This window comes from Trichoplusia ni, chromosome 18, assembly GCF_003590095.1.
Source record: "Trichoplusia ni isolate ovarian cell line Hi5 chromosome 18, tn1, whole genome shotgun sequence".
Lineage (NCBI taxonomy): Eukaryota > Metazoa > Arthropoda > Insecta > Lepidoptera > Noctuidae > Trichoplusia > Trichoplusia ni.
The window spans coordinates 3,478,331-3,500,545 of record NC_039495.1 but is presented as its reverse complement, the minus strand read 5'-3'; the positions used below and the strand labels follow the sequence as shown (position 1 = coordinate 3,500,545).

General features: G+C 42.9%; 1 protein-coding gene and 1 long non-coding RNA gene across 5 annotated transcripts in view; one reads left to right on the top strand and one right to left on the bottom strand.

Moving 5' to 3' along the window:
• Window positions 1-14,951, top strand: part of LOC113503194 (ubiquitin carboxyl-terminal hydrolase 32-like) — a 38,838-nt gene extending 23,887 nt beyond the window's left edge. The window contains exons 11-26 of one of the 4 annotated variants that reach the window (XM_026885053.1): window positions 1,516-1,667; window positions 2,688-2,881; window positions 3,307-3,430; window positions 3,635-3,760; window positions 3,942-4,178; window positions 4,559-4,748; window positions 6,801-6,915; window positions 6,988-7,130; window positions 7,426-7,457; window positions 9,453-9,706; window positions 10,089-10,432; window positions 10,504-10,637; window positions 10,742-10,879; window positions 10,996-11,598; window positions 11,678-11,853; window positions 12,022-14,951. In XM_026885053.1, coding sequence (XP_026740854.1) covers window positions 1,516-1,667; window positions 2,688-2,881; window positions 3,307-3,430; window positions 3,635-3,760; window positions 3,942-4,178; window positions 4,559-4,748; window positions 6,801-6,915; window positions 6,988-7,130; window positions 7,426-7,457; window positions 9,453-9,706; window positions 10,089-10,432; window positions 10,504-10,637; window positions 10,742-10,879; window positions 10,996-11,598; window positions 11,678-11,853; window positions 12,022-12,121 — 3,062 coding nt within the window. In that variant the 3' untranslated portion in view covers window positions 12,122-14,951. Of the gene's footprint in view, window positions 1-1,515; window positions 1,668-2,687; window positions 2,882-3,306; window positions 3,431-3,634; window positions 3,761-3,941; window positions 4,179-4,558; window positions 4,749-6,800; window positions 6,916-6,987; window positions 7,131-7,425; window positions 7,518-9,422; window positions 9,707-10,088; window positions 10,433-10,503; window positions 10,638-10,741; window positions 10,880-10,995; window positions 11,599-11,677; window positions 11,854-12,021 lie in introns of all 4 variants that reach the window. The other 3 variants (XM_026885052.1, XM_026885051.1, XM_026885050.1) reach the window with 3 other exon arrangements.
• Window positions 14,952-17,827: 2,876 nt separating this feature from the next.
• On the bottom strand, window positions 17,828-18,512 carry LOC113503199. Its single transcript, XR_003401409.1, has 2 exons — window positions 18,299-18,512; window positions 17,828-18,170 (listed from the first exon to the last, which is right to left on the bottom strand). It is a non-coding gene; the product is annotated as an uncharacterized LOC113503199 (long non-coding RNA).
• Window positions 18,513-22,215: the final 3,703 nt, after the last annotated feature.

The window sequence follows — 22,215 nt, the reverse complement described above, 5'->3', positions numbered from 1 at the left end:
TCCGCGACACACTATACCTACCTATCTATGTCGAGTGAGGCACAATAACCATTTTTTTATTGAAAAATCTTGATTTTTTTTGGACTACATTTAAACGCGTTTATTTTACTCATGTTATTAATCCTTATCATTTATTACAATTATTTCATCACTAAGTACAGTTAATGTAGATAATATTTGGTCTTTGAATGATTAAAATTGGACGGTTCTGAAGTTATAGCGAAATTAAAATATTACGATTTCTGCTGCACGGCCTGTTGCGAAGTAGGCGTTACCAAGGGTTGCACTCCGGGACTTAACAACTAACATCCACAGAAAGAAAATCTGTTCAGCCTGCGAATAGTGACTGCTTCGTCGATGTTAGTGTCGGTGTCTGTAAATTGACCTGGGAAGCATATTGTTTGCTGACCGTGTCTTTCCTGGGTACGCTTTTTGCAGCGCTAGTACTGTTCATAAAGTTGGAAATTAAGGGGGTAAGCAGGGGTAATAGTAAAGTGTGAATCTGTCTTTATTCTTCAAGCGATCCTATGAATTTACACACTACTTAATCTCTCTGCGTCCATTGCGGGGCGGACATGGCGCAATACACTCTCGCCGAATGTGTGGCTTGGCAGCGCCGTGTCCTCACAAATAAAGTAGGAGGCGATCTGTCGCTGCCGGCCGTAGTGCGGAAGATGGTCGGTAGCGCGGAGTCGTGGGCCGCGGTGGTGTCCTTCTGCGAGGACGTGATGTCGCAGAAGGAAACTGCGGAGCGGGAGAGGGAGATCTCGACTCCCTTCTCCGGCCGCAGAAAGCGCACCGGGCGCAGGAGGAGGGCGGACAACGCCCTCTTCCAGCCCCCATGAATGGGTCCAGGGGCGAGGGACTTGGGGAAGTCCCCCGCCCCCTATTCCATGGACCCGAGGCGGAGGCGCGCGCGAGAGTCGGCGCGCGCCTCTGAGGCGGTGCACGGGGTAGGCAAACACCTCACTACCCCGTGCACGAGGCGAGCACTGGTGCGGGGCGGCGGAACCATTTGGACTCCCGCGGCCCCGCGTGCCCACGTGCGAGGAGACACACCGGGGGGTTTTAGCCGGTAAGAGTCCGACACACCCCTTCGCCTCTCCCCGGGTGGAGGAAGTCCATGAGGATTTCCCCCGAAAAAATAAATAAAGGGGTGGGTGTCTTTGTGTTTGTAATTTGAATTATCGTGTCATCCTCGTGCGACTAGTATTAAATTGTTCACAATATGAGTTGTATATTAAAAAATAAGGTGTTTTTATAATAACTATCGTGAGACTGATTCATTATTAAATGATGTAACGGTTTACTCACGCGTATTTATCGGGGTAGCCCGACTAGTTTCGGACCCAACCGGAGTCCTTATTCATGAGCAGACGCGGCGGGATCGCGAGTCGAACTCTTGTCTTCGAACTCGCGATCCCGCCGCGTCTGCTCGCGCTCCCGCGAATCTAGTCGGGCTACCCCGATAAATACGCGTGAGTAAACCGTTACATCATTTAATAATAAAATAAGGTATGTTTTCCCCCTCAGCGCCGGTGTCTGGCGCGGGCGCGGCGGGCGCGGGCGGCGCGGCGCTGTACCGCGCGGTGCCGCTGGCGCCGGCGCCGCCCGAGCGGCAGCTGGCCTACACCGCCGCCTTCTCCAGGCTCGCCACCGTCAAGCAGGTAACCACTACCCTGCACCACGTGTGTGTGTCCCTCAGCCCCGGTGTCTGGCGCCGCCCGAGCGGCAGCTGGCCTACACCGCCGCCTTCTCCAGGCTCGCCACCGTCAAGCAGGTAACCACTACCCTGCACCACGTGTGTGTGTCCCTCAGCCCCGGTGTCTGGCGCCGCCCGAGCGGCAGCTGGCCTACACCGCCGCCTTCTCCAGGCTCGCCACCGTCAAGCAGGTAACCACTACCCTGCACCACGTGTGTGTGTCCCTCAGCCCCGGTGTCTGGCGCCGCCCGAGCGGCAGCTGGCCTACACCGCCGCCTTCTCCAGGCTCGCCACCGTCAAGCAGGTAACCACTACCCTGCACCACGTGTGTGTGTCCCTCAGCCCCGGTGTCTGGCCTACACCGGCGCGGGCGCGGCTCACTCACTCATCATCATCATCAGCTCATATCCGTCCATTGCTAGACATAGGCCTTCCCAATTGCACGCCAGATCTATCTTTGGCTGCTCACATCCAGCTCCGACTAAATACTTCTTTAAAACTGTATCAGACTTCGGTTAAACTTTTGATAAACTCAAGCATTCAATTGTTGTATGATTCATCGAAAATGTATGTATCCTATTTATTCAAATACATAAGTTTATAGAATGACCCAGAAAACCAGTCTATAGATTTATCTGTGGGTAATAATTACTAATTACTTATAGAAATAATTGTTGTATCTATGCAAATAGTTTCGTTTGTTCCTATACTTTAAGTAAATAATTGACTTTATACTTTTGTCATGTTACATTAGGTGTTTAACAGGGAACACGCATTAGACCAATATAATTTAATGTTACTTAGATCAAATATTTTACTTTTTTCGTCGTTATTTCTAAGACTATTATGTTAAGACTTAGTCTGAATAACTGGTGTTGAATAACGACGAAAAAAACCTGCATAGATGCAACTATTATGTTAAGACTTAGGTTTTTTTCGTCGTTATTCAACACCTGCCCTTAACATAGTGGCCGTCCCTGTGCAGGTATGCGAGTTCCTATGCGCAGCGCTGGGCCTGGCCCGCGAGGACATGCGCCTGTGGTCGCTGGGCTCGGCCGCCGTGCTGCTGGACGACGAGCGGCCCACGCTGCAGGCGCTGCGCCTGGGCGAGCGGGCGCGGCTGCTGCTCGAGCTCAGGAACCCAGACCTCACCTGGCCCGAGGAGATCGGGGCGCTCAGGTACCGGGGCAATAGGGAACATTAAGCTAAAATATCCGTCACACGATGTGTCACATTGTCAGATATTTTTTCTTATGATTCCTACAATCATAGATTATGCGGAAAACCTTTACGGTTGACGATTATTCACTAATGCTCGTCACAGTGTACCTAATCATCATTGAAGTTACCGACTCGTGGATGTCTGAAGTTAGGCCATTCGCAATGAAGAGCAGTCACTTGATTCGCTACCGGTAAGATATGGCGTCGAAGCATTGACACAACGCTGTCCTTCTTATACAGATCAAAAGCAAGTCACACTAGGCACAAGGACACACCTGCAGAGATGTAACAAAACTAGATCGACATCGTATTTTAAAAGCTGTACGATTACGCTTTAGTGCAAAAATTTGGCTTGGCCTAAAGCTTCCTTTGTTTCCCCTCAGCATGACGAGTGGCTCGAGTCGGGCCACAGAACGGCGGGAGACGCTGATAGCCCCCAACATGCCCGGTGCTACGGGTCTGCATAATTTGGGCAACACCTGCTTCATGAACGCGGCCTTACAGTCTGTTAGTATTCATCGTAATTAAAATATATACCTTATGTTAATGTATGTAGGTGCTTTTCGTTTGATCCGTGTTCAAGAATGTGGTAGACTCAATTAGAACGTATAAAATATTTTAAAGAGTAAAAGTCACATGATACGGTAAAATTAGATGTGAATTGTAGTACGAACTAGATTATTATGTTATACTGAATATATTTTTTCGCAGGTGTGGAACACTGGCCCATTAACACGATATTTCAATTCGGGCATGCATTTATATGAAGTGAATACGACGAACCCTCTCGGGACCAAGGGAGTGTTAGCGATGAGATACGGAGAATTATGTAAAGAGGTGAGTGCGAAAACATCGACTGTGCGGATAGCCTTGTTGCGGATTTGATCCCCGCGTAGGACAAACCCTCCTCGACACAAGAATTAAATTCCTTAAGGGAGTCCGTATTGTATTAAAACATTGAAGTGAAGCAGAGCTGTAAGTCGTTGTGTATGTGTACAATGCAAGCCCCCGCTCGCAGGTGTGGTCGTGCTCGGCGCGCTCGGTGGCGCCGCTGCGCGTGCGCTGGTGCGTGTCGCGCTGGGCGCGCGCGCTGGCGGGCGGCGGCCAGCACGACGCGCAGGAGCTGCTGGCCTGGCTGCTGGACGCGCTGCACGAGGACCTCAAGCGCACCCCGCCGCCCGCCCTCACCCCGCCCCCCGCCGCCACACCGCCCGCCCAGGACCCCGCCGCACCGCCGCAGAGACTACCCGATCAGGTACGACATAATAGCCACCACAGATAGATGTTTTGTACAGATACATTTTCTGAGAAATATGTATCATACTCATTTTTCTTTCAATCATAAAAAAATTGTTGTCTTCCATAAACATATATGTATGTAATTGAATGAACAATTCGAAACAACCAATTCATTCAATTCAATTTAGCAAAACTATGTTTTCCGATGAATGGTTAATGCTCCAAATAAACTATATGCTCCCAACACACATTCGCTGGACACTATTTCAAGTCTATTGCTGCGATAAAAGACTTATATTATATGCAAAAAAAGAACAAAGCAAGTTATTTGAGCAGTGTGTTCGTATTGAATACGTAATATTGGAAGACAGCCTAAGTAAGTATGTGTTACATTAGGTGGTAGCGGCGGAGGCGTGGGAGCAGCACTGTTCCCGCAACGCGTCCATCATGACGGAGCTGTTCTACGGCCAGCTCAAGTCCAAGGTCGTGTGCGACACGTGCGCGTCCGAGTCCGTGCGCTTCGACGCCTTCAACATGCTCAGCCTGCCGCTGCCCATGGAGAGCTACGTCTGCGTCGAACTCAAGGGTAACACACATATACACACACATACACATAGACTTTTATTAATAGCAAAACATATTACACCAAATCCTTGGGCAGTCAAACAATACAAATAAGAAACTTGGAAACTTAAAAAGGGGTCCAACGTCTCTACAAACATTAAAATATACACATAAACATACACTAGGATTAAAGAATTACTCTCGTTCCTCATCTTACAGAATTTCAATCAGTCATAACAAAAGTCCACCTATTCATCGTAAGGCGGATGAAGTAGACTTACTGACTAACGGCCGCTTTCTATATTCGATCTCAATCCCAAATTTACGGATCGAGATTGACATTTGAATCCATTTCCAACTTTTAGTGTTTCTATAACCGATCCATGGATCGTTTTCTCGATCTTTTTCTTCAATCTATCTTTGGGAGGGCGGATCGAGATTTTAGATTGGTATTTGTACGAAAGTGACAGTTATGCGTTTTCTATAACCGATCTCTGGTTTTGACAAATCGATTTTTGACGTTTTTGATCTATAATTGCGATCCCCAATTTTTCACGGATTGTACTGAGAAATCTGTGAAAATGGAAATATTTTCAAGTGATAGTGATAGCGATCTTGAAGTATTAGCTCAGCTATCGGACTGGGATAGTAGTGACGGCGACGACGAACAAAATCTGTCCTCAAAATTTGTAATTGTGATTGTGATGTATCGAGTGGCTGTTTTTTTTTTTCTGTACTTTACTTGTAAACGGGGGTCAAGGATTTAAGCTGAAGACCAGCGCTCAGTAATTCTTTTGGATTGCTAAGCATAAGCTGATGCTTAAACTTTTTTGCTTTCGGTATTATAGTTTTTGTGTACTAAGTACACTTTTACCAATATCTGTAATACTGGAATCAATAAATAACGATTATAATATTCTCGTTTTCATTTATTTATTTAAAACCATGAAGTATCATTACAGGGTTTATCCTAATGCGACAACTTAGAACTTAAACTAAACAAAAATTGCAACACATTACATTATTAAAAACACATAAACACGTCAGTCTGATTTTGAAGAAGTTGGTGGTGTGGAGAGCTCTTGTAAGAGGTGCTTTGGCGAGCAAATTTGTTCTCGCTGTAGGTGCGGGCTTCGCCGCCGCCGCACGAAGCGGTCCGGTACACACACTCAAGCGCTGCAATACTTCCGGGTGATTCTCCACTCCACGAATCACCTTCACCAAGGAGACAACCAGTGCAAACTCCCGTCTCATATACAGTTGATCATTGCCAACCATGCTCAGAACAAACAGAGTGGGATCCATGAGTAGGTAGAACGGATACACCCCATACAGTTTCTTGGACAGATGGCGCGTGAACTTATTCTGAACGCGCTCGAATATTGCCGCTGTATTCTATTCTACAACTGAGACATCGAAAACACAAACAACAAATAAACTTGCGATTTTAAAATATATTATGTTAATGTCAAACTGACTGACAACTTTTTGATTGGCTGACGTTCCGTTGCTCATCAATAAACGTTTATTGTCGTTTATGCTTTTTCTAATCTTGAGGTAGAATTACAGTATTTGTCCGCTACGACTTCCCAATCTTTTATTTTTGTATTTTTTGCAATTTCTCGTGTTTATACATAAAATAGATAAGCTTTAAGAAAAAAGCCACCATTTTACTCATAAATAATCGCTGAAGTACTTTTTCTGCACATGCGTAAAACAAAACGTTTAGCAGGGCGATCTATCCGTTTTTTTTCGATGGATTTCGAGACGAGATCGATTAATGAAATGCAGATTCAAGCTCAATCGAAGGATTGAGTAAAATCTGGATTGATCGGAATCTTAGATTCGGGATCGAATATAGAAAGCGGCCGTAAGCCTGATCCGCTGGCAACGGATCGCGCAATTGGTTCCAACGAGGCCAAAATGTTTAGATTTGGCCCCAGTATTACCTCTTTCTGGGACCACTCACGACCTATGAGATAATGGAACGTTGCCAAACTACACAAAACCGCATAACTCTTCGATGTATAAAAAGTCATCTTTCAACACATTAACTGTAGGTCTTTGTTTGCAGTGATGTTGTTGGACGGCTCCGTGCCCATAAAGTACGGAGTGCGAGTGAACTCGGAGGGCACGTATGCGGACGTCAAGAAGAAGCTGTCTGAGCTGTGCGGGCTGCCGCCCGAGTCGTAAGTTAATATTGTAGCAGCTCATGCTCCGTAGGCGTAGCCATGTGCCTGACGCTGTGTCCCGTGTGGCAGGCTGGTGCTGGTGGAGCTGTGCGGGGCCAGCGTGTCGCGCGTGGTGGCCGAGTCCTGCCGCGCGGCGCCGGCCGAGCTGCTGGCCTACCAGCTGCCGCGCCGCGCCGCGCTGTCCGCGCCGCCCGCCGCGCCGCTCGCTAACGGTACTGCCGCACACACGCACACGTGTCGCGCATCGTGCCCGACCACCAACACGGTACACCCGCGCTCACACACACCGTACACACGGACGCAACATTCCAACCTCCACGACCGTTTTCGTGCTGTTCATTTAGGAACCGATCGGATTTCGAAGCATATCACGTTACTCAACAAAACTCTTCCCCACATGAGTTTTATGGAACATACATACCTAATAAAAATGACTTTAGTTAAGCTGTATCGAAAACCATTCCATCGAAAATACCAATTCTAAACAATTTGCCCCAATCCCGACAGGATGGTGCACGGAGTCTCAGCAGTGGGCGGAGGTGAGTGTGGGCGGCGGCAATACTTCCTCACTCTGCATGCCAGCACTCTTCTGCTTCAAGGTTAGCTACGCGCATAGCACACGCACACGACACACACATTGTAAAATACACACGTAGACACGATGCGTGCGACAATCTGACATATAATAAACTGCCATGTTTTAATCGGCACTCCAATACAGTGCGCTAAACCGTAGTGTAGTGGAGTTTGCCGTGTCCCTTTCACGACGGCACCGGTTTTTCTTTAAAATACAATACAGATGTTTGGCAAAAAAAAATAGTTCGTTAAGAGGGTCAGAATGTCGCACAGTAAATACAATGGACACTGCCGTAGCGTATCATTTGTAAATATGTCCTCGATGTGAAAACGTTTTCATTACAAATTAATGACAGTTTCGAGCTAGGGTTAAAAACACGATATGTTGAATCTAAACTCAAAACAGCAACTGTAGAAAAATTACGAAATTGATGGATTTGATAATTTTTGACTAGTCATTCAAAACTTGAAATAAATCTAGGTTGTCAAGGTATTTCTATATACCGTCAAGCAATGATCAGCGATGAAGTTCTGGAAATGAATTCGTAAAACTCAAGTACTAAACTTCAAAAAACAAAAAACCATGAAAACGTTTTCCCTACCCCGTCCGGTGATGGCATGTAAGTGGAAGTTAGGTGATATCCACAACATACTATACATTATAAATATTGGTTGGCATAATATTAAACTATAGACTACATTGTGACGTCACACTTTAGGTGCACGATCTGTTACTGAATTGAACTGTTGATTATTTTTGGTGCGGGTAACACTGAGGGGAAAAGTAACAATAAGGGTTGTAATTCTTTATTTCTTGAAATGAAACTACTTTTACGGATTTTATCGCGGTTTAATTTTAGATTTTAGTTCCCAACGTTTCGACACCTTTGCAGGTATCATGGTCACGGGCACTTTATTTCTTGCTATAAAACCAGAACTATTGCCACTGTGAAAAAGAGAAGGCGTACTTGATGATACGAAAGTGGTCTCTATTCCACCACGCGATAGTTCTGCAGTAGGAGTGGGAAAAAGCTTTGGGTAAATTTAACATGCAGTATTTTTAATTGGAAAAGGAATAATTTTAATAAATTTAACCATTGATTTTCTATGCAAATAAGTAATAAAGAGTTTATAAAGCGTCAGTTTAATGCTGATGGTTAGATCCTGCACCTAATACCGAGTAGTGGCGTCACTCATGTCGTTTATATACCGACTAACATGTATGTGTAAATATTGTCCGTATGTTTGTGTACATTGAGAACTGCGTGTTGTGGCGGACTTTACGGTGGCAGGTATTTGTAACACTAGTATAGACTGTACAGTATTGCCAGTATTCAACTACATTCTATCATTTTTATCCACTTTTGTTTCTTTTTGACTATTCTTTTTTGTTCGTATGGAGATGTATAAGAAGCCTGTAATAATGAATTTAGGCGTTTTATTTGACTTTTTATGAAATTTTTCATAAATGATTTGTTTGGCACAGTAAATCAAAGCTTTTTGTCTTCTTCAATATTTTTACTGATTCATATTAAGTATTTTTTATATGAAATGTGTGACTTGTTGCCTCTCTAATTTCGTGCTGAATAAAGTTTTAATTATTTGATATCACTCGTAAATTCCATAATTCGTTCATCCACACTCCATGCGGTAGCTCGTGTTTGTGCAATGTGCATATGTTTGGTAGAGGTCACTTTTGTACAAATTCGCTTCTTTTTATATTTTTTTCTTTTCTGTAAATAAATCTTAGTTGTAGCTGGCAGGTCTGTCTGTCGAAATAGCCCTTGATTTAATCCAAAATTTAAAATTTTCAGACCAAATTAAATTGATTGATTTCTAGCACCAATCAGGTCAGTTTTTATAAAGGCAGTCCACTGGTTAGTTACCACAACACCTAAATCTACATGTTAATCGAACAACGGTTTCAGCGCTCGAGATCGGAAATTCTTATGTCCCAGAGTCCGCCGTCGACCATGTACAACCACGCGGTGTTCAAGGACAACCCCGAGCAGCGCAGCAACACGCTGCCCAAGGACCTGAAGAAAGAGAACGGCAGCAGCTCGCCGACCCTGAGCGTCAAGTCACTCAACATGAAGCCTTCTAGTCCTCGCCTTAAGGTCAAGTTCGGCTCGTCGCCGTCCAACATGTGCAAGATGGACGAGCCCGCGGACGCAGACGCCGGACACATACAGTACCTGGTGGCAGTGCACAGGTGAGACTCCTACATAGTTTGACATCGGTGAAGTAAAGCGTTTCGCTACATCTTTTTCATTTACTTCAGTTTTGTTTTGAGAGGTTTTGCCAAGTTATGTAATAAATTGTCTCATGTAGTGGATCGCGAAACGACAAAGTCACTTTTGTTATGAATAAAATTGTCGATAATTTTGTTGAATAAATTTTCGACCATAGTTTACTACTATATTGAAACTATATGTTTAAAGATGTGCTTAGTTAAGTTTATTGATTATTCCAAATTTTCCGACGATTCATTTTGTGAAAGAGCAATTCTTTGCAATATGCGCGATGCTACTCGCATGAGGCAAATGTTGTTCGTTGTCGTATTGTGTATAAGAGTCGTGTCGCTGCGTGTCCAGGAAGCAGTGTCGCGCGGACGCGTACTTCCTGCCGTGGCAGCGCAGCCGCTCGTCGCTGTTCGGCGTGCCGCTGCTGGTGGGGCTGAGCGGCGGCGCGGGCGCGGGCGCGCTGTCGGGGCGCCAGGTGTACGCGCGCGTGTGGCGCCAGGCCGCGCGCCTGGTGTCGCCCGCCGGCACCGCGCACAACCACGCGGCCGACTGCGACGACTCGCTGGGCTACGAGTTCCCCTTCCGCGTGCGCGTCGTGCGCGCGCCCGGCGCCTGGTGCGCGCGCTGCGCCTGGCCGCGCCTCTGCCGCGGCTGCGCGCTGCCCTCCGACGACACGCCGCTGCTGCTGCACCGAGGTACGCGGCTCCGCCCGCTCACACGCGCTTGCACTCTGTCCCACATGTGACTGACCGGGTACGTTCTACAGGCTCGGAGCCATCCCGGAAGCAGTCGTACGCGGTGCCGGCCGACGTCGACGGCGACATTCCCAACACGAACTCCCCCATAGCCAAGAACAAACTTAACCGGCTCGCCTCCACCAGGCTCTCCACCGACATCACGGTGAGTGCATCCTTCATGGTTCAATTTCAATTCACCCTCCGAACACTATGACTAGCTGGCTACCTTTTGTCGCGATTTTTTAATCCACGATAATTTTCATTTAGGGTGAGTCGGAGTGCGGTGAGGTCCGCGCGTACGAACTGGGCGCGCTGCTGGCAGGCCCGCGCCGCGCCGGCGTCATGCTGGCCATCGACTGGGATCCCACCGCACTGCATCTGCGGTACCAGTCCACCAGGGAGAAGGTAGGTGCACGCCCCGGCGGCGAACTGGCCGAACACACTCACTGAAGTGTCCTGAAGTGTGTTCAAGGGAGAATGTACCAGTCTGAACCCTTCTAACCACGTGGTGTCGTGTGCAGGCGTGGGTGGAGCACCCGTCGCTGGCGCTGTGCGCGGCGGAGGCGGTCCGCGCGGTGGACCTGCGCAGCTGCCTGCGCGCCTTCACGTCCAGCGAGCGTCTGGAGCAGCGCTACCACTGCGCGCACTGCCGCTCCGCGCAGCCCGCCACCAAGAAGCTGCAGATCTGGCGTTTGCCGCCCATCCTCATCGTGCATCTCAAGCGCTTCCAGTACGTCAACAACAAGTGGATCAAGTCGCAGAAGGTCGTCAACTTCCCTTTCCACGACTTCGACCCCACCGACTACCTGGCCTCCGTGCCGCAGGAGACCATCCTGCGGCACACCGAGATCCTGACGCTGCGCCGGCGGTCCTCCCTGGTCGACGACACCATCTCCGAGTCCGACTCCGACCAGGACGAGGACTCGCCGCCGAAGGTCCACAACAAGCCTAAGGTGGAGAGGAAGCGCAAGGAATCCGCGGAGGTGCGCGGCCGACAGCGGCTGGAGTCTACCAGTCTGGTGACCACGCCCGTTACAGACGACAACCTCATCGACTACCACCAGCACCACCTATTAAAAGACCAAGATCCCTTCGACATCAAATACAGATTATATGCTGTAGTGGTGAGTTTTAGTATCTCTTAACTCCCATTTAATGCTAAAGGTAGTCTCCATGGCCTCATTTGTCGTGTTTGCCCCGCAGTCGCACTCCGGGCAGATGAGCGGCGGTCACTACGTGGCCTACGCGCGCAACCCGTCGGGCGCGTGGCTGTGCTACAACGACAGTTCCTGCCGCGAGCTGCCAGGCCGCAGCCCGCCCATCGACCCCGCCAGCGCCTACCTGCTGTTCTACGAGCGACAGGGACTCGACTACGAGAGGTACACCATGTTCACTACTCATGCTCAGACAGATTCATGAAGAATCTCCCGGTAATCAAAAACATCTCGGACTAGGGCTTAGATTAAAATCATTATACGAGTGTCACCTCTTGAGTAGAAACAAAAGCCCTATTTCGCATACGCTTTTCAATTTTCTCTAATTAACAGGTATCTACCCGATATAACTGGGAAAGAACCGGTAGTGAAAGATGCAGAAGTCCTGGACCCTGACGACAACGACCTCAAGAAGATGTGCTCCATCATGTAGGAACAGTTTTGATAGTAGAGTCGAGAGGTTCAGACTACGCGCCCGGGCCGCGGGCTTCAGGCCAGCTGTGAGCCTGTGACCAGGCTGTGGCCACGCTGCTCATGTTGGTATGCGCGACATCCGGACAACTCCGTCAGTTTCGACATCCCCTTATTCACGTGGTCCAGACAAAAAAGTGGTAAAAAACATTATTTTGAAATCCACGCAACAACAAATGTAATCAAAGTTATATTTTCATTATTTATTAGCATTGATGTTGTGGAATATTGAGGAATAACTCTACCGCGTACGGGACCACGAAAACGAAACGCTCAAATAAAATAATTTGTTGTATTGAATCATTACATTCAGTTTTACGAAGTTATAATTCATTGATAAGTATTGGTTCAATAAAAAACGGCTTGTTTTGAATGTTTTTCAAACAATTTTATTGTATAAGTATATCTTGTAGCTGACGGCTATCCGAACCTAATACCAAAACGTATAGATACACAAATTAAAAATAATATATTTAAAAATTATGAACAACTGAACATAAATTATAACCTTTATGATGTATTTTAAATTTTGATGTTGATTTTATTTTATTAGGTGTTTTGCGCGATATCGCTAGTTCCGTTGATTTAAACCACAGGTGACACAATGAATAGCGATTCAACTGCATTTGGTTATTATAACATGATATAGTTCAAGCCTTTTCGATCTAGGAAAAGATGCTTCTGACATGTTTTATCTAGATTGTTTCTTCGTATCTCTTAAGTAAGTTATATAAAATGTATCGTCTATACATTATGTGGTCTGTGGTTAGGGTTGTAAACAGTGTTTTGTTTGTTATTATGATTGTGTAGTTGTAATGCATTCCTATTGTTGGTTCATTTTAAGCGTTCTGAGCAACATGCGGGACTGTTGAGATGGTTCGAAGCTTTATAGCAAATGTGGGTGGAAACATAATTAACAGCAATTAATTGGAACACGTAGCGTCGTTATAGAGTCCCTATAACTTCCTTTCCACTTCATAAGTATAAAAGTACTTTCGCTAAAGTATTAATGCCTGATGAGGTGATGAATCTGATAATTATGTTTTCGTTCATTTACAATTTGTTTTCTTGTTAATGGTTGCCAACGTGTTCGCATCCATGTAATAATAATGTCAAGCAATTGTGATATAGTTTGAAATATAAATCGTTGGGTTGCTCTCGACCTCTGAACACAGTGGTCTGTTACAAAAGCGCGTTGTCAACCCAAAAGGTAATGTTATAAGTTTTGTTGAGGCCGGCGACAGAACAAAACAAGCGCGTCGCCCGGCCTCGCCCGTTACTTTAATATTATAATGGAGACTGATGTGATGTAATATAATAAATGTGAAGTGCTATATTTTACTCATTGGAATATTTTGTATTTAATTATTGTAAATAGTGCGTCGGTAATGTTTTGTACCAAGTAACGTTTGTGTGTGACCATTGTATGTGCGGACTATAGACGATATAGTCGTCGAATTGCTCAGCTGTCTGTATCGTGATATAAATAGCTTAGGACGCGACTTTCATTATTTTAAAAGTCACACATAATACAATTTGTGTATAAGCAGTCTCTCCGTTTCGTTGGTCCAAAACATTAATAACGGAATATTAAAATAATATATTCTTCTAGTGCGGAAACTATTTAGTGTTACGATACTGTGTTATTGGCGATTTATGTTGTTTAAACGAAACAATTAGTTATTGTTGTATGAGTGTACCGAGCCTCAGTGCGGGGCTCGCTGTAACTGTCTCCGCGCGGACGGCTTAGGGCACAATCAAGTGATGCTTAATAAATTCTAGTGAATACGATATATAAGTATTAGACTACGTTAAGTAATATATTATTATTGATATTATGAGCCGGTGTGCACGATCCTATCATATTAATTTGTAAACATTGTAATCGATATAATTTAAACCGTAGCTTTTATAACGCGACGTTACGCTAGCAAGTTACTGCTAGTCAGGGTAGTTGTATAAACAGGACACCAGTGTTGTACCACGTGCGTCCATGTTTAGTCGATATTTTTATTTATTCGATCGTGTGCACCTCTATTCGTTACACGGCTACAATAGTTGAAAACAGCTATTTCTCATAGACTATCAAAGCTAGAGATAAAGTCTATACGATTTTAAAGTAGCCGTTGCCGCAATACTCGTCTAAACCACGATAGGTGCGCACGCGCATATTTTGTATATTTTAACGTATGTAATTTCGGTATTGTTGTAATGCCATTGTGAGTGAATCGTGCCATTGATCGAGTTTCCTTCTTCTATACCAAAGCACTATTTTTTCTTACACTTGGTTGGAAATTAAAACTGCGACCAGACATAGCTGACTGAGTAATTCCCAAATATTTAAAATGTTCACACAAGTTTATAATATAGATCATTACTTGCTTGCTTGTCTATCTGTCATTCTTTTCTATCTGTCTCTGAAATAGTTATTGATATTGTTTCAAAACTGCTTTGTGTTTGGTTAGTTAAAACACAAGACGATCTTTCTATTTTTTCTGCTAGATTAGGATAACTCGTGATGTACACACACACACACACACACACTAAGTCTGGTCGTAATTTTAACAAAATTCAACGATTACCCACACTATGACAGTTTTGATAAAAACTATCAGATTGTTCACTTGTTTTGATACAATTAGCTTTATCGTCAGTGCGTGGCTCCGAGCTATACCTGGTATGTCTGGTATGGAGACATACCAATATCTCTTGCGTTCAATGTTATATCAAATTGTTATCCATTTAAGTATTTTGAATATCCCTGTGCAATAAAGAATTTCTTTTGTATGTAATTACTGGTTTTATTCGAAAACTGGCCTATCCCAGAGAACAGCGGTCAGTGTCCAACGTTTTCCTTGCCTGGTGCAGACCAGGCAAGGAACTTCCTTGGCAGCAAGGAAGTGAGTATGAAGATACCTGTAACAGGCGACCCAGGTAAGTAACTATTGACACATCTTGGCTGTCTTAGTTTGAATTTGAAGGTAATGGTAAATAAACACAAACAAATAATTCTTACAGAAATATTTTCAACTCATAGAACACATCTATTCTGATTTTCTGAAGACTTGCAGCCTCATTTTGCCTTTCCAATCAGATTTCCCTTCAGGCTACAAGTACAGTCACAAATTAATCTCCTCAAACTCTAGGTAAGATAGAAAAAAATACAGATGAATTGAGAGCCTCTTCCTTTTTAAAGTGGGTTTGAAAATAAAGCGGTTTTTGGTCGATTGCAATATTTCCATAAGTAGGTGTTATTGTGTATTATACTAGGCATAAGTATTTACTCAAATACTTTACTCGAATACTTATTCAAATCTAGAATACATCCTCGACTTTTAGTTACGTTTTATCAAACTTGCTATAATAACATTCATGGATCTTCAAAACACCTACATAATAAACATAAATATTGTAATCGACATCTACCTAATATAATTTATAGAAACTTTATTATTTTAAGCGTTAATACACATAAATACTTGAAATACTTACGTTTTGCAGTACATACATCTTCCCTGGGTCACTGTCACCTTCCAATATAGTTCTCTATCCCTACTAATATTATAAATGCGAAAGCAACTCTGTCTGTCAGTCTGTCTGTTACGCTTTCACGTCTAAACCACTGAACTGACTTTAATGAAATTTGGTACAGAGATAGAGTTGACCTTGAGAAAGAACATAGGATAGTTTTTATCCCGGACTTTTGAAGAGTTCTCTTGGAAACGCCATATAACCGACCTCGACGCGGGCGAAAAGCTAGATTTATATATTATATTTACTGAATATCGGCAGTAGTCAGAATCTAATCTAAATCGTTATATTTATGTCGAGTCAAGCTTAGGCCGCACATACGCCGAAACCGCCGCCGATTTTAATCTGATAATTTTGAGAGAAAACTTAATAAAGAAACCTCACTGATGGTTTTGAGACAGCGGCTTATTTTAAAACTACAAATGTGGCAAACCCAGACTCAAATGATTATGAAACCCTTATTTTTCCTTTTTCATTATTGCCGTTCCTTAACTTTAGCTTAATGGAATAATATTTTTAACATTCAGACAAAAAAAATCGCTTAAAATAGTAGATAGAGTTGCGGTTCTTAACCATGGTATGTGCGTCTCGGGCGGTTCCGCAGTTTGCCGCTTATGGAGAAAAACCCAGCGGTCTTGGCCTTAAGTGTAGGTGTTAATGTTACCAAATAAATAGTCATCGATGATTAAATTATGGGATGTGGTAAAAAGGTGTAAAGTAATAGCAATAAAACGGGAGTGTGGACTTTTGAATTTTTATTATTAGATTTACACTGTCATTTACAATAAATTTCCATGTAGTTGGTAGGACATAAATCAATATTGCATAACACTAAGGCTAATTGCATTAGTATTTTTGTGGATAAATTAACAAAATATATGCAATATTACAAATTCAAATAAAAATAACGCTAATATCTTACTCGGGCACGCACTTGCTCCTCGCCGCTATGCCACACTACAATTTGGAGTTCAGCGAACATCGGCCAGATATTTAGTTAACAGGTATCGTGAAGATGGAATGTCTTCGAGTAGGCATTACTGTCGCGGTCGCGGCCGCCCGCGACGCGCATCAAATAAATAATTTCCCCAAGTGCATTACCTTAACCTAGCACAACTTTTAGAACTACTGTTTGTCCTGTAAAATCGTAAGAGATGTAGCGCTACAGCAATTTTCGAGAACTTGCGAAATTAAAAAAAATAAATTAAAATATACAAAATCTCTATCACAATACTCGTAAGTAATTAAAGCAATTCAAATGTGAATACTCCAAATGTTGTAATACGAACGAAGCGCGGGTACATCGACATGTCTTTAATTCTATTTAAGCTCAGCCACGGCCCCGCCGCGAGGGCCGCGCCAGAGGGCGGGCCTGCGCGGGCGGCGGCCGCGCCTACACTTAGCTAAATATTGCAAGTAACTACATCATTACCACCCTATAATGTTACGTTTATCGTTTAAAATATATCAATAAATGATTCAAATGTATACAAATGCAGCGAGGGCGCGGAAGACTCGCTCACGGCGTCCGACCGGCGGCGGACCCGGACCGGCGTGGGCCGGACCGGGCCGGACTAGGCCGGACCGGCGGCCCGAGCCGGCCGGACCGGCCCGGACGCGCCGGACGCGCGGCAGCCCGCACCGGAACCGACTAATACGAACTAGCAACAGTCTCAAAACAACAACCTAGCCACGAGATTAAACGTCCATTGTATAAAACTACTATTTGTGCAGACCGAATCAACACGGAGATGCGATTACAAAGTAAACACTATATCGACATACGTGACGATACGCAACTCGCTAATGTATCCAACTATTACATCGTTAGCATATTTGTTTGTATATGTCATTAAACATCCTCGACGCTACGGTGCTTGTTTCAAGTATCAACAGAGTTTTTAAATACATTAATTTTACACACGGTATAAAATACTTAGAAAATTTACAATTCCCACGTTAAGAAGTAGCCGCACGGAAGTCGGGAGTGTGTGACTGTGTGCTCTAGCGGGCCGAGTCCCTCTCGTGGCAGAGTCCGCGCGGACAGACAAGCTAGTCAACGACAAGAGAGATCCATCGAGTGGTTACAGTTATGAAAATACATCATACAACATACAGTTAAAATGCAATACCAAAGTACTTTTTTCTTAAACATTATTTTTTTTCGTAATTGAAAACAAATATATCAAAAGAAGTACATATTAATGTATATAACTCGTAGATAATTTGACACGATACATAAACGAAACGTTATCATGTATACAATATGCATGTTATGTGTACAACGGGGCTGGAACTGACAATTTACGTCGGGGGGCGAGATGTGTGGAGGAGTACCATACAACCGGTTGTCATTGGGGGCTGGGTCTTACGTGATACTATAGTTATTTTTTTTATTATATTTAAATAGAATGTTAAAAAGTATTACGACACATCCTGATCTTCCACGTCTTGGGGCTGCTCCTTTTGTTCGGTTTCACCTGGAATGCGACAAAATACACCATTAGTAAATGTATTAAATATCTATCACTAGCATTTCTTTGGACTTGATTTCTTTTATTTCAATTTTAGGATTTGTGTTTTAGGTTTATTATCTTGTAAGACTGACCGGACTCGCCGTCGCCCTGCATGTCGGACGTCCACAGCGTGAGGTTGTCCCGCAGCAGCTGCATGATGAGCGTGGAGTCCTTGTAGCTCTCCTCCGACAACGTGTCCAGTTCTGCGATCGCGTCGTCGAACGCCGCCTTCGCCAGCCGACACGCGCGGTCCGGACTGTTCAGGATTTCGTAATAGAACACCTGCGCAAAGACAATTCAACAACATTAGTATCGTCAACTTAATCCGTTGGTATGTGATATATTGAAATAGTCATCATTTCAATAGATATAAAAATGCTGATCACTAAGAACGTGATCTTGTCATGTAGGCGCATTTTGCCGCGTAGTAATAGCTTACGGACATGCTAATTAAGACTGAGATTTCCTAATGATCTTTATGTTACTAGATATAATAATCTCTATGTCAAGGATTGATACTGTCTCGCATTCCAATCATAGACAAAAGTATATTTGCGTAGTATAAATGAGAAAAAATAACTAATTCATAAATTAAAGAATGTCCGACGCCCTTGAACTCGTAGGCGTTTCGCTAGATAAATACGTTATGCGAGATAAGTTATCGCGTGACGTGTAACTATACGGATTATTGATATCACTAGCGGCGTCGGATAAATAGTAATAAACCTGACTACCGTATATATTTCATGGAACGATTACTTCAAAATTGTGTCAGTATTACTGTTGGAAAGTTAGAATCGTGCAACAAAATCACAAAGAACAAGATACATTATGAGCAAAGTTTCAAAATGAAGAGTGGGTTGTCCGAGCATAGTTAGTTCGCAATATCTGAAGCAGTTTCATAGTGGGACTAACCACTACTGAAAGGCTGAGCTTAATATAATTATCCTGCAACAAAGTATGATGCAGATTATGGCTAAAATGTATTAAAATTCAAAGTTGTTTGATCGACAAAATATATTTCTTTTCGTTAATGGCAAACACCATTTTTTTCTAGGATAAACCAGCTTCCATTTTTGATTTACAAAAAAAAAAGTAACGGATTATAAAACGCCGTAAAATGGGCACATGTGTGCCCAACAGTATCTATTTTAGGGTTACGTAGTTAAGGATAACTCGTCAATCTGTCCTGTCTGTTCTTAAACAGCAACAATCTACACAGATTATAATTCTATTACGTCAGCTGTTACCCCGTATAACATCGACACGTGAAGAAAACCGCGTATGATAATAAATATATACTAGAAGGTCGCCAATACATTCAGTGTCTCATTAATTCAGCCGCGCGGTAAATTACCATACGAATGCTAATATTGGAACGGTCCAAGAGCTTTACATTTCTTTGCTAGAGGACTTTTTGAATGGAAACGTCTAAGTTTCGATGAAGAACAAATTAGGTATAGGTTCTGAAAGTTATTTCGTTTCGTGTGGATATTTTAAAGTAAAATCACAAGCTTTTGAAATATGAATACCACTTTAACACGACCGCACACTTATCCGTTACTGACTGCCGTAAGACTGACATGTGCAAGAACTGTTACGAATAAAAAATATGGACTCTCGTGTATTCAAACTCATATTAACTGAATATATACAGGTTATCTAACATATGGCTAGCTCCAGCTGTTTATCCTTGTATTTGCCCTGTGAATAGGTCAGATAGGATAACCGCAAGTGTTACTGCCTTAACACGATGAAAGCTTTCTGATTATGTAAAAATGTCCCTAACAGAACCCCTATATAGTTCAATTTTAAGGTACACGTAAGATTCGTTTTCAGGTTATTATTTACACAACATGAGTTTATACCAGGTAACGCGGCTAAATCCAAATCGATATAATGGTTTGTTACGTAGATGTTTATGGCGAGTAGACAGCGCCATAATACTACTATAAAGCCAGGGTCGTCACGTAGTTATTATCCAATTCAGTCTAAGTTAAACAGAGTCTATAGACTGCGTTCTATAATGATTATGTAATGTGCGGACACACGAATACTCGTTTCGTTTGTTTGTTCCAAAGATTTTGCGCCTGTGGTATTCTGACACTGTCGGGGGCCGCTATAAGATAACTTCTATCTATATTCAAGTAGCTACGTTGATAATGTCGCCTTCTTCATTTTCTAATCTCTAGCAATACTTATATGTTTTCGGTAAAAAGACAAAATCAGCGATGTTTTATTCATTAACCCTAGAAAGATAATCATATTGTGACGTACGTTAAAGATAATCATGCGTAAAATTGACGCATGTGTTTTATCGGTCTGTATATCGAGGTTTATTTATTAATTTGAATAGATATTAAGTTTTATTATATTTACACTTACATACTAATAATAAATTCAACAAACTATTTATTTATGTTTATTTATTTATTAAAAAAAAACAAAAACTCAAAATTTCTTCTATAAAGTAACAAAACTTTTAAACATTCTCTCTTTTACAAAAATAAACTTATTTTGTACTTTAAAAACAGTCATGTTGTATTATAAAATAAGTAATTAGCTTAACTTATACATAATAGAAACAAATTATACTTATTAGTCAGTCAGAAACAACTTTGGCACATATCAATATTATGCTCTCGACAAATAACTTTTTGCATTTTTTGCACGATGCATTTGCCTTTCGCCTTATTTTAGAGGGGCAGTAAGTACAGTAAGTACGTTTTTTCGTTACTGGCTCTTCAGTACTGTCATCTGATGTACCAGGCACTTCATTTGGCAAAATATTAGAGATATTATCGCGCAAATATCTCTTCAAAGTAGGAGCTTCTAAACGCTTACGCATAAACGATGACGTCAGGCTCATGTAAAGGTTTCTCATAAATTTTTTGCGACTTTGAACCTTTTCTCCCTTGCTACTGACATTATGGCTGTATATAATAAAAGAATTTATGCAGGCAATGTTTATCATTCCGTACAATAATGCCATAGGCCACCTATTCGTCTTCCTACTGCAGGTCATCACAGAACACATTTGGTCTAGCGTGTCCACTCCGCCTTTAGTTTGATTATAATACATAACCATTTGCGGTTTACCGGTACTTTCGTTGATAGAAGCATCCTCATCACAAGATGATAATAAGTATACCATCTTAGCTGGCTTCGGTTTATATGAGACGAGAGTAAGGGGTCCGTCAAAACAAAACATCGATGTTCCCACTGGCCTGGAGCGACTGTTTTTCAGTACTTCCGGTATCTCGCGTTTGTTTGATCGCACGGTTCCCACAATGGTTAACTTATACGGTTCTTGTAGTAAGTTTTTTGCCAAAGGGATTGAGGTGAACCAATTGTCACACGTAATATTACGACAACTACCGTGCACAGGCTTTGATAACTCCTTCACGTAGTATTCACCGAGTGGTACTCCGTTGGTCTGTGTTCCTCTTCCCAAATAAGGCATTCCATTTATCATATACTTTGTACCACTGTCACACATCATGAGGATTTTTATTCCATACTTACTTGGCTTGTTTGGGATATACATCCTAAACGGACACCGTCCTCTAAAACCAAGTAACTGTTCATCTATGGTCAAATGAGCCCCTGGAGTGTAATTTTGTATGCACTGATGGATAAAGAGATCCCATATTTTTCTAACAGGAGTAAATACATCGTTTTCTCGAAGTGTGGGCCGTATACTTTTGTCATCCATTCTAAGACATCGTATCAAAAAATCAAAAACGATCACGACTCATTACAGAGACGTACACCATTGACAAAGATCGATCAAAGAGGTCATCTGTGGACATGTGGTTATCTTTTCTCACTGCTGTCATTACCAGAATACCAAAGAAAGCATAGATTTCATCTTCATTCGTGTCACGAAATGTAGCACCTGTCATAGATTCCCGACGTTTCAATGATATCTCAGCATTTGTCCATTTTACAATTTCCGAAATTATCTCATCAGTAAAAAAATAGTTTGAAGCATAAAAGTGGGTCATAT